At 37.4% G+C, this 13,223-nt stretch overlaps 1 protein-coding gene across 3 annotated transcripts in view; it reads left to right on the forward strand.

The window, feature by feature from the left end:
- The window catches only part of fam168a (family with sequence similarity 168 member A), a 62,554-nt gene extending 55,922 nt beyond the window's left edge, over nucleotides 1–6,632 (forward strand). For all 3 annotated transcript variants that reach the window (XM_052152461.1, XM_052152463.1, XM_052152462.1), the window contains 3 exons: nucleotides 136–310; nucleotides 504–634; nucleotides 1,827–6,632. In XM_052152461.1, the coding sequence (XP_052008421.1) occupies nucleotides 136–310; nucleotides 504–616 (288 nt within the window). In that variant the 3' untranslated portion in view covers nucleotides 617–634; nucleotides 1,827–6,632. The remainder of the gene's footprint in view (nucleotides 1–135; nucleotides 311–503; nucleotides 635–1,826) is intronic.
- The last annotated feature ends 6,591 nt before the right edge of the window (nucleotides 6,633–13,223 follow it).

Raw genomic sequence — 13,223 nt, forward strand, 5'->3', positions numbered from 1 at the left:
CATAATATTTTGTAGTGCTTTGACTTAAAGAATTAGTCTTTGATGTGTGACTATTGACATTTAAAATTCATTTAAAAGGTGTATATATCTAAATGACAAATTAGTAGTAATAAAACATGTTTATATTCTCTTTAGGGTGCTTACTACACACAGCCGGTGTATGCCGCCCAGCCTCATGTAATTCACCACACCACCGTGGTTCAGCCCAACAGCATCCCTTCTGCCATCTACCCGGCTCCTGTACCTGCGCAACGCTCCAACGGCATGGCAATGGGCATGGTGGCCGGAACAACGATGGCCATGTCTGCTGGTAAGATGCGCTAAAGATTATAAATTGAAGGATACAAACAAAATGTTCAAGAACAAAATAATTCGTATAATTAATTATCTTAAAACAACGCAAAAAAAACAGTATTACGTTATAAAAATACAAAAACTGAATTGTTCCAAAATGGGAAAGAAACGAAACATTTACAACACTAACTTCTCATGCATTCCAACAGGGACTTTGCTGACTACCCCTCAGCATACTCAAATTGGAGGCCACCCAGTCACCGTGCCAACGTACCGACCACAAGGAACACCTGGGTACAGCTACGTGCCACCTCACTGGTAGAGCCCACCTGCCAATCATGTGAGTCCTCACCCACATCCCAATTTCATACTGGCTCCACACATCCAGTAATACAGACAGATGGTTAGACAGAAAGATGATGTATGTATGGATGTATGGATGGATTTACGTTACAAAAAACGTAAACTTTGCTACAAGTTTGCCACTCGTTATTTTCACATTTAAATGAGCTTATGATTCGCCGTAAATGTTTGCAGCTCTTCACCATTAGTATTTAACATCTGGCAATTTTTTGGCAACAATGGACAATTTGCCACAAGTTTACCGCAAAGCTCATTTGCATGTGAAAATTATCAGTGGTGAATTTGTGTCAAGTTTATGGCAAATTTGGCATGAACTCTCGAGTTTTGTAAGGACAGACAGACAGACAGACAGACAGACAGACAGACAGACAGACAGACAGACAGACAGACAGATAGATAGTTAGATAGATAGATAGATAAATGTTTGTCTGTAAGTAAGGTTACTTCCACATTAATCCTGATACATTTGAAAATGTTGCCCTCTGTCCACACTGCTGTTTTCAAGCATTTTCAGAAATTTCCGTCTTCCCCATCCACACTACAATGTGAAGGCGGCGTTTTCGAATTTATCCACTTGGGAGAGCGTTTTCGAAAAGCTCTGTCAACCAGTGCATCTTATCACGTGGCTTGTTGAGCGCAATACCGCGGAGACATAGTGCACGTGGAGGCCTCCCGCCACTCATCATGGCATCCACGCACAACTCGCCACGTGCCCCACCAAGAGCAAGAACCACATTATAGCGACCACGAGGAGGTTACTCCATGTGACTCTACCCTCCCTAGCAGCCATGCCAATTTAGTTGGTTAGGAGACCTGGCTGGAGTCACTCAGCACGCCCTGGGATTCAAACTCGCAAACTCAAGGGGTGGTAGTCAGCGTCTTTACTCACTGAGCTACCCAGGCCTCCCTGATGTAAGATTTTTTTTATGGTGTAGTGTGGACGAGCATCTTTAGGAAAACTCTTGAAACCACAGTGTGGACAGAGAGCACTCAAAAACGACTTTTTGGAAAAAAAAATGACTTCTGTATACACCATTTGTAAGACTTGTTGACTAACGTAAACGCTCCATAGTCTCCGTATTACAGTTGGAACCAAATTTGACATGCTTTCTTGAGAATATTAGTAAAGAGCAGTTGCTGAATTGTTGTATTCTTTCTCTCAATTGCAGATCTGGAGTCAAACATTGTATGCAACTACTCAAGTCTTACATCGGCGCTCTGTACGCAACAGAGACGCGCCACGTCTGTTTGCAAGAACAAAAGAGAAAAAGTGCAAGGGTCACTTTATGCATTCTTACGTGTTTTGGTAAAAGCTGCTTTTTTATCTTTTATTTAATTTTTCTGTATTCTTCTCATTTTAGGGGGGATGATGTTTTGCATTAGGTTATTTTAATTCTCATTGTTCCATAGTTACTTCTGTACAAACTCCAGAATGATTTCGACCAATCATGCCTCTTCAAATGATCTGTCTTTTATGTTTAGTATAAACGCTGGTGTGTAGGAATGTACCAATGCAATATCAGCACCCCTATGGATCATAATCATCCAATTATGCTGCCAAATTTTATAACCTTTAGATATTAGCACAGGGTTTTATTTTTCTTCTTCTTCTTTGGTTGTTTGTTTATTTACAGTGGATTCAGATTTTTGGCCTTCCCAGTTTCTGCACAGAATTTTTTTTTTTTTTAAGGACATTGAATTTCGTCAAATTTCCCGAATTTCATTAATCGTCTATCATTGATAACAAGGGTGTCTTCCAGCTTGTAGCTGTTCATGTAGATTTGTAAGGAATATATCATTCGTAGGGCCATGCAAACGTGGTTTAACCTTCATTAGAATATCAAGTGCATACAGTAATCTTAGTTATTCACTAAATAGAGAAGGTTTGCGTGAGCCAGTTACTTTATAAGCTTATGTGTCAAGCATAAGCTTCTAAACTATAATGTGTATATTCGATTTATATAAATGTGCGCATGGGTGCTCTCGCAGGGAACGTGGCAACGCGAGAGCATGCGTTGATGGCGAATTGCGCGAACACACGGTTTGTGTTGTGTGGCACTTAGCTGGGGCCTCTGGGTGTGATGTCATACCAGTGGCATTAAATTAAAATGTGTGCCAACTTTGAGGCCAGACAGGATGGACGCTACTCTAAAGAAATGATTAGGATCAAATCCAGGATTTAAAGGGATTTTATCGTAAAGAAGACAGCACTAGAAGCAGAAGAACGTTTCAAACGATTGCTTAGCAGTTCACCCAAAAATGACAATTCTGTAATTTATTTATTTACTCACTGTCGTGTCGCTCCAAACCTGTATGACATTCTTTCTTTTGTGTAACACAAAGGTCAAGTTTAACAGAATGTAGATAACTTCTTTTGTGTTCCAAGGAAGAACGAAATTCACAGGTTTCGACTCGAGGATGAGGAAATGACGCCATAATTGTCATTTTTGGGTGAACTACTTATTTAATCTGCAATCTGCTCCAGGTTTAGAGTGGGTCTAATCTAACCCCTGGTCCTCTGTGAATTCTTGGGCCTATAGGCCTGTAGTTGCACAGATTGTAGGCATAGAAACGGAGTTGTTCAATGCAATAATCAGAATGGCCTGCTTGAATGGCTTTTAATTGTAATTTACAGCATTTTTAGGGAGAGAAGAGAGAGAATTTGATTTCCTTTCCCAAGGGCCTCGTGTGTATCCATGACTAGTGTACTCAGAAGTGACATATCAAGTATTCTATGAAATGTTATCATACTGAAGCATTGCACATTGACAAATAGACAACTTAATAACCAATTATACGGTACACTCTCATATTTAATGATGTAATTAAGAAAATCATGCATTTACTCTACAAACCATTAGTCTTGATAATGTCTCTGGAAGTAATATTATTGTCCGTACAAAACAGTATTACTGTTTTTTTATTTTTTATTTTTACGTTTGTTGGCTAATCAACCACTATTTCGATATAGTTAGCTCAAAGCGGGGAGAACTGATTCTCTGATCTTATGTGAAAGTTATAACGTCTTGTAATGCATGTGTCATGCGGGTGAATGCAGTTTAGTGTAATCACATGGAAACTATGCCCATATGCATGGTTGCATCATGTTAAATTGCAGCTTATGGATTGCTTTAAAATGCATTACATTGAAACACATTTCCTTCGATGTTCAATTTATGTAATAGGAAAGAGTAAGGGCATAGAGGAAAAATGCACAAAAGCTAAATTAAGAAAATGTACTTTGCATAAAGAAAATAAAAGCCTATTTTTGCAATGTGAAATTACTTAATTGACAAATAAGCACATTTTCCATCAAATTCTTATTACCGTAATGCATCCAGGCATGTTACATTTGCATTTTTTGTAATCTCCACTATTTTCAATGATTCTTATTAAATGATCAGTACTTTAATACATTATTTTACGACATTACAGTAAAAAAAATGACAGTAATGCAATTATAAAAAATTATATATATATTGTTTTTTTAAACATAATTTATTTTTATTTTTTTTTAGCAAAAAAACACAAAGTAACTGTTCTAAAACAGGCTTCATTTTCATTAAGCAAAATATGATTTCTTATTTCTTTCTTTTGATTTTTTTGGCTAATATTCTTGACAGGTTTCGTAAAATTCGCCTGAATATTACTGTAAGTTTACCGCATTAGGAACCATATTTATCTCCCCCTTTAGTATAATCAAATCTGTTTGGCCAAAGCCAGTATGAATTAAAAAGCCTTTCTTTATTTGTAATATTTTGACCTGGTTAATTAAATTGTTTATTCAAAGGCCCAATTGCATATGAGTGTAACTTACTAGTTACTAGTTACATTTTGTATTATCAACTGCAATATGCATAATATCAAGGCATAATTCAGATTAGTCATGATTAGTCATTAGGTTGTTTTCTAATTGTCACTATGCCCTACTCTTTCCTTTTGTACTTTTAAACAGTATTATAGATAACAGTGAACATATATTTTCTGTATGTTTGCAACAAATCATTTTGCATTGCAAGACTTGATTGATGCGATTGATCGCTGCAGTCGACATTATGAAACATTCTCTGGTCCGAAAACAAAAACAGACCAATATCCGACCTCTAAACTCTAGGATTAGAGTCATCGCAGGGGATTTAATAAAAGGTTGATCCCGATTGAAAGCAAGTTACCATCCACTCTGACATGTAATTTAGGCGCTTTTCCCGTAAGTGTTATTTAAAGTTTTAATTAATGATTGATATTCATTTTTCTTAAATAGAAGATCTTTATATTTGATCTGGAGTGGAGTGATACAGTCCATGTGGTTGCGAGGCATTTCAGAGCACAAGTCTTCAAAGGGTTTCCTCTTCCTGTTCATTTATTTCCTCAGTCGTCTTACACTTCCACTTCTCGTTGAAAGGTAAAGGGAGGACAGAGTTCAGCAGTCTGCGGCTAAGAATAAAATAGATAAAATGGCAAATTAGACAAAATTGTGGCAGTTGCTGATGTGAAAAACACATGGTCATCATAGTTTTGTTCACCTTGAAATTAAAATTCTGCCATCATTTACTCACCCTTGTGTCATTCCAAAACACATTCCAAATACAATGTAAGTGAATGGGGAAAGTACACAAAAGCACATTAAATGTAGTTACTTGTTACGTGTTTCATAACCAATCTCTATGTGCAAAATTGTGATACAAGTATGAATTACTTTTGTGAGCTGCAGTAACTTAAATTGCAGCTATCGTATGGTTTCAGAAAACTTGGAATATACAGTAGTGCACATATAATATGGACTACTTTTTGAGTTCAACAGGATTCATCCCCATCCACTTTTTTATCTGGAAAAGATTCTGCTAAACTTCTCCTTTTGTGTTACACGGAAGAAAGAAAAACATGGATTTGGACAAGTAAATGATGACTGAATTTTCATTTTGGGATAAACTAATTCTTTAATCCTAAATGGTTGTATAAGAAAGCTGTTGTTTTTTTTCTTTTCTTTTCCCATTATCAATAATCCGATATGTTTATGCTCACCACAAATTTCAGTGGGGGCCTTTGTTGTCTATCTCCATCTTAAAATAGATTGATTGGTTTTATTTGTTATCAGGTGGTCTATTAGGAATCAGTAGTAAACAGAGTTAACTTTGGTCAAATTTGCTTTGATGTGGAATGGAAGAACATTGAATTTCCTGTTTTCTGTTTGATTGTTTTGAAAACATGTGATTTTGATATTGCAAACCCATGCACTGTTCAGTTCTTTTGTTTCAGGGCATCGATCAAACGATTGTTTACTAGCGCCCGTGATGCATGCAACGGGTTATTAGCTCTAATAAGGTCAGTGTCACGTCACCAGTCTGTAAAGGTATTTTTAAAGTTATTGTGGCACTGGATTCACATTCTTGCTGAGACCCTTACAAACGTACCATATGCTTTGACAAAAAAAAAAGAGGGCTTGCTATTTCACACTGGTCTCTGTAGGAGTGTAACTACTGTTTAGGACAACAGCGTTTTATGTTTGACCCGTACGGAGAAAAATACTTGGTGTTTGCATTCTAAATGTAAAGCTATAGGGGAAAGTCTTCCAGAATTTATCTCCCTTCAGTGAGTGTTAGAGACCCCTTGCCCCATAGTATGTATTACACACTACAGCGCGGTTCTGGCACCATCAAGATCTCATTCCGTCATGGTGCTGGCAGGTCAGAGCGCGTTTTTCGCCAGCGTGGTCCAGACCGTGTCATCAACCAATCGAGCAAGGAGACCCACATCAGGCTTGTGAAATGAAGTGTAAATCTGTATTTGATTATTATTATTTTTTTAATTTGTTTTGGTTTTTGTTTTGTTTGTTTATTTTTTGTTTTATGTTTTTGAAGATCAGTTAGTGATCTGTGTGACATAATTAAGCCAAGTTTGTAATTGTATAATATTTACTGTAAGATGTAGAACATTCAATAACTATTAAAATCTTTCCAAAAAAAAAAACTGTTCATTTTGCTATTACACACTCACATATTACATATTACATTCAAACATGTAAATTGTTTAAATTTGTACCCCTAAATAAATGATTATTGGGCTTTTAGTAGGAGTAAGCATTTACCTCAAGGTAACTAATCAGTTTCTTTTAACAAATAAACTGTTCAACCAAAAAATCAAAACTGTTCCATCACTAACTAGCTTTGGTAGTTAGTTAGCTAGCTAGCATTACTGTCAAGGGCTAGCATGCAGGTTCAGACCAAATGTTTATTGTAGTGGAACAAAAGCCTAAAATAATTAGCTAATGGTGATTAGAATGTCTTGAATGCATGAGCAGATAATAAAACCTGGTGTTAACCAATTAGCTATCCTGATAAAAATAAAACGGTATATTTATTCCAATATGTATGGGATAATGAGTCGCAAAATAACGTCCCAGACAGGTTGATCAGGTCTGAAGGGGTTTTATTGTGCAATAACAACTGGCTGACTGTACATTATCCTGCTTTTTACACGGCTGCTAAACAAATAAATAATTACATGAACATACAATATTGATTTGCATTTAAATCATGTAATAATGTGAGAAGAAATAAATCGCTGATCCACATCGGCAAATCATTTGGCAGTTTTCTGGCTGATATCTGGTGATTCTGGCACAGTTGTGGTCCACAGTTGTGCATGCTGGAGGAACAGGATAAGTGTGGCTGGATTTTGGCCTCTTTCTGGGGTGGATACAGCTTCGATTTGGTAAGTGGCTTTTTGGCCAATGTTGGACCATAATTCCATGCAGTATGTGGGCCAAACTCACAGGCGGAAGGCAGCCAGATTCGGACCAAAATAATTTTGATATCTGGGGTTTATGTCAGAGTTCTGTTGATATTATTATATGAAAATGATCATCTGATTCCTCATCCAGCCCATAACAAGAATACTTGCCAAAAAAAATTATAAATGGACATGAAACATTTATTTGCGTTGAAATTATGTAATTATACGAGAAGAAATAAATCACAGAACCCAAGTAAAATCCATCCCCGGTTTGTGTCGAAGTTCTGTTGGTGTTTATTTTATAAATAAAGGAATCTGACTGCTCATAATGCATCTTATAACAGGACTACTTGCCAAATAAATAAATGTACATGAAACACTGATTTGAGTTTCTTATTATCTTCCTTGTTGAGATCGCACAGTGATCCGAGAAGCAGAAAAGCTGGCTCGCAATACCCATATGAGCAGTCTGGTATGCGGATGTGCGGTTGTTACTCAGAAATATCAAACTGCTAGATGGCGCCATTGACCAATCAGAATGAAGTATTCCATAGAGCCATGTAATAAATATACTGTATATGTTGTTTGTTGGTGTAGAGAGACCGTCTCGATTGCGTCATTCACAGTGCGTCATGGAAGTGGGTCAAGTCAATTTTATTTGTATAGCGCCTTTCACAACACACATCGTTTCAAAGCAGCTTTACAGAAGATCAGGCATTAACAGACGATAAAACTGTAATGTCTATAATGTTGATGAATCAACTGTGGCAAGAAACACAAAACTGCATAAGATGTTGGTTAATGAAGAAAAATAACCTTGGGAGAAACCAGACTCACTGTGGGGGCCAGTTCCCCTCTGGCTAACATCATGAATATAATGTAAATATTACTTATGTATAGTTAAAGTCATGGTTTAAAATTATTAAACTAAATAAGAGTTAAGGGTCAGTGTTTAAACATCGATTTTGTTTGAAATGTAAGATTAATGACCAGTGTCTTTGAAGTCCAGCCTGGATTAACTGCAGAAGTTCACATAGATGCAATTGTCCTTGTAAATTGGCTGATGAAGGCTTTTGCTGGCAATTGATAGTCTATGCATTCCATTTCAAGATTGTGGTCCAATAATAGACCGAGGTGATGCAGGCAGAGATCAGGGATGTGAAACGCAGTTCAACCTGGTCGGTAATTTCGGTGAGGTTCGGTGTGATCCATCCTAAATCCAAGGTTCAGACAATGGCATATGAAGAATCCCATGTCTTATGGTTGGAGTTGGCATCAGTTCATCCTCTGAAGTCTGAAGTGATGTTTGGCTGGCACTGGCTGCATTTAGTCATCATCATTCAGCAACATGTAGCAGTGGAGTCCAACATGAAGCTGGAATGGAGCTGGATCCAGCCGGTTCTGGTGACCTCAGGATAGGAGTCCCCTTAGTCCCCCTCGCACGGAGCTTGGATGCGTGGCTTTCACTTTCCAACCTGTCGCGCTAGTTGGCCAGGACCATCCGACTTGGCTACGCGATTCAGTTCGCCAGGCCCCCTTTACCTCGGTGCACGGCGAAGACACCAACACCCTGCGTGCGGAGATCGCGATCGTTCTACTTAAAGACGCGATAGGGCCTGTCCCTCCAGCCGAGATGAAGAAGGGTCTCTACAGCCCTTACTTCATCGTACCCAAGAAAGGCGGCGGCTTATAACTGAGCTTGGACTTGTGAGTTTTCAACCGGGCCTTGCACAAACTCATATTCAAAATGCTCACGCAAATACACATCTTAACTTGCGTCCGGCATCAAGATTGGTTCGCAGCGATAGACCTGAAGGACGTGTACTTCCACAACACTATCTTGCCTCGACACCGACCATCTCTACGATTCGCGTTTGACGGCCAGGCTTATCAGTACAAGGTCGTCCCCTCACGTCCTCACGGGGGTCGCAGAGGCAGCCCTTGCCCCACCAGAGGAAGTGGGCATTCGCATATTCAAATACCTCGACGACTGGCTCATCCTGGCCCACTCCCGAGAGTTACCATGCGCCCACAAGGACCAGATGCTCAGGCACCTTAGCCGCATAGGGCTTCAGGTCAACTGGGAAAAGAGCAAGCTCGAGCAAGCTCAATATTTTGACTTTATTCTCAAAATATTACGACTTAAATCTCATAATGCTACGACTTTATTCTTGTAATTTTTACTTTATTCTTAAAATGTTATGAATTTATTCTCAAAAAGTTTTTCTCTTTTTATTTTTTTTTACGTGGCACTAAAACGCCACCGTAGGGAACCGTCAATGTAGCCGGAAATGTTTTGTAGCCTTCCCCAGATCTGTGCCTTGACACAATCCTGACTCTGGGCTCTGCAGGTATTTCCTTTAACCTCATGGCTTGGTTTTTGCTCTGATATGCATTTTCAGCTGTGAGACCTTATAGATAGGTGTGTGCCTTTCCAAATCATGTCCAATCAATACAAATTGCCACAGGTGGATTCCAATCATAGGATTGTCATAGCAAAGGGTCTGAATACTTATGTCAGTGTGATATTTCATTTTTTTTTTCTTTTTAATACATTTGCAAAGTTATCAAAAATCTTTTTTTTCTTTGTCATTATAGGGTATGGAGTGTAGATTGATGTGGGAAAATAGCATAAGGCTGCAACATAACAACATTTGAAAAATGAAGGGGTCTGAATATTTCTGAATGCACTGATTATATTGTGTTTAGTCTTCCATTCAGTGAGCCAAAGGCAACTGTGCCAACGAACACAAATTGTCATAACCTAAGTGGTTTGATTTGATCTATTCTTTGAAAAGGTTTGCTAACAACACATACACACCAGTTTACTGAGTTTACTTACATATCCCAAGATTGTTTCATTGGTAGTCTAAATCAAACTTCACTTTAAAGAGAATTTGTTTTTTATTATTTTATTAAAAAAAAGTCTCCATTTCTGGATCCTAGGAAACCTCTTCAGTAGTTCTTGTTGTTTTCCAGTGACATACCATAATTAAATCTGTCCCAAAAACAACATTAGATGTCATTTATGAGTAAATTTACAAAGGAGGTATGGCTATTTGTGTGGAAATCAGTCCTGTGTCCATTTCCTGCCGCTAATCACCCCAGTGCTCACAGATGGACCCTCAATCCAATTGACTTCATTAGTCTGCATGTGTGCAGAAACAGGCATCCATACTGGATTTTCTGTAACTGAATGGGAATTACGACTTAAAAGCGCTGTACAGGATATCAAATAGTATAGTGACTGATGGGGAAAGCAACTAACAGGTAGACAAGGTAACCTATTTCAGGTGCGTTTAGATGTATGTATCTGCTGAGAAATAAAAATAAAATTAAATAAAATACCTTTATTTTCACTCAACCTTATACACAAGTTCAACCAACAGTGGGTGAAAGTCTTGGATGCAGTTCCGAGCAACAGCAGTCATGACAGTGATAAGACAGTGGTGTTGCGAATTCGCCAAACTTGAAGTTTCATGCTCAGAAGACAAAACTTTATTGCATGAGTAAAGAACAACTCGATCTCATGACAAGTCATAAGAATAGCACGAGATGACGAAATCCCAAGAAACTGTACGAGTTGGCATGTACAGCAGTGATATCGTGTAGATATGGGGGCGATGAAATCGGATGACAAAATTTGTCAACTAATGCAAATAATGTTGAGACAGCTAGTTGCTTTTTTGAGTAACAAATTAAGATAATACTTATTCAAAATAACCACTTCAGAAAAGTGAAATTTTCCTGTTCATTTCAAACACATTTGGCATTTAATAACATCTGAAGTATTCTGTAAACAAATGAATCTCCATTATGATTGGATGAGTCAATGTGAGTCCAATTTTAACATTATTCAGAACAAAACTTTTCGCACCACTTAAATAAATCAATGTGTTTCATGGGGATCTTTAGCCCCTGCAACATGGGGGCTTTTTACCCCAAATACCATAATTTCAGTTATTGTACAGTTATAAAAAAAAACTTTTGATTTAATCACCTTGATTATATCAAATAAGACTTAGTCTAAAAATGAATGTGTTAATGTCAGGGATTTTCATTATCTACATACATTTGCAACATTTAAAAAATTATAAAAAATTTGATAAAATTGCCTCAAAATCAACCTTTAGACATCACATGCAAAGATCTCATGGATAAGGAAAATTGTGCAGTGCATAGTGACAAACATGTGTTTAGGAAATTGCTGTGGTTTTTTCTGATATTTAATGTTTTGGAAGAAAATAAAATTAAAGGAGCCTTTAATCCCCATGGGACTTTTAGCCCCGTTGTACCCTATAAATTGTCATGAGACTGTGTTGGTGAAGAAGCAGTCTCTGGCTCTTCAACCAACTACTGCAACCCTATAGATACACATTTAAAGCAGTTTGGTTAATGCTGTTGTTGATTAGGTATGCTTGAATCCATCTAATGTTACTTGATGCATCCAGAACTATTTCCAGTTATACAAAGAATCACTTTAACCATTTCCAAAAAATAGATATGACAGTTACTATAGCCCTTCTGCTGAAATATACAACCATATTCAAGGTAAATGCTGGGAAACCATTTTTCTTAAACACAAGATCCTCTTGAAATGTTATGATGTTGCCAAATTTGGAGAACTTCTAGTGAATTTGTGTCAAAGTTTGATTGTAAGTATTATGCAAATTTTCTATTTATCATGTTTATATTGGCCAAAATATCTCTAAAATTAGAGATGTCATAAACTTCTTCATAAATGTCATATTTGGCTACCCTCTTAATATTTTAAAGCCTATTATTTATAGTCTAAATAAAAAAAAAATAAAAAATCTATTGAGACCTCTCTTGCTGCAAGAAATGATTACTGTATGTGCAATATATGAAATGAATGCAACATTATGTTGGTGTGGTTTATGGATGTCTCTAAATATTTACTGGGTTTAAGGTTATCGGATTTCACCAAGTTTTCTCATGCCTGAAGAGCTGCTGTAACATGTTTCTTAGGATTACAAATGAGCAGAAATATTCCACGTGTGAACAGATCCATCAAAATCAGTCGGTACTTGTAATGGCTGGATGTTTCTATTGCATATTCAGCTGTGTAGGAGTAAAATTATAACTTTTATGGTGTAAAGAAAACACAGTTATCCTGCAGGGCTGGATGATATCAGTGATGAACTGCCTGATAGCAAACCACATTCAAACCTTTAAGCAAAATATATTATATTATATTATATTTCAACTGTTAGGCCTATAACATTTAAGAATTTCTATGTTTGTCCCACAACTTTCTGGGAGATAATCAATGCCCATGCCTTAATGTGCCATACTATATTTAGTATAATACATACAGTATATCTAACTACAAAAAATAAACCCTTTTTCAGGACACTGTATTTTAAAGATAATTTTGTAAAAATCCAAATAACTTTACCGATCTTTATTGTGAACGGTTTAAACAATGTTTTCCATGCTTGTTCAATGAACCACAAACAATTAATGAACATGAACCTGTGGAACGGTTACAGACAGCTTATAGACGGTAGGCAATAAGGTCACAGTTATAAAAACTTAGGACACTAAAGAGACCTTTCTACTGACTCTGAAAAACACCACAAGAAAGATGCCCAGGGTCCCTGCTCATCTGTGTGAACTTGCCTTAGGAATGCTGCATGGAGGCCTGAGGACTGCAGATAATTGCAACGTCCATACTGTGAGACACTTAAGACAGCACTACAGGAAGACAGGAAGGACAGCTGATCGTCCTTGCAGTGGCAGACCACGTATAACAACACCTGCACAGGATCGGTGCATCCGAATATCACACCTGCGGGACAGGTACAGGATGG

Source organism: Xyrauchen texanus, chromosome 21, assembly GCF_025860055.1.
Source record: "Xyrauchen texanus isolate HMW12.3.18 chromosome 21, RBS_HiC_50CHRs, whole genome shotgun sequence".
Lineage (NCBI taxonomy): Eukaryota > Metazoa > Chordata > Actinopteri > Cypriniformes > Catostomidae > Xyrauchen > Xyrauchen texanus.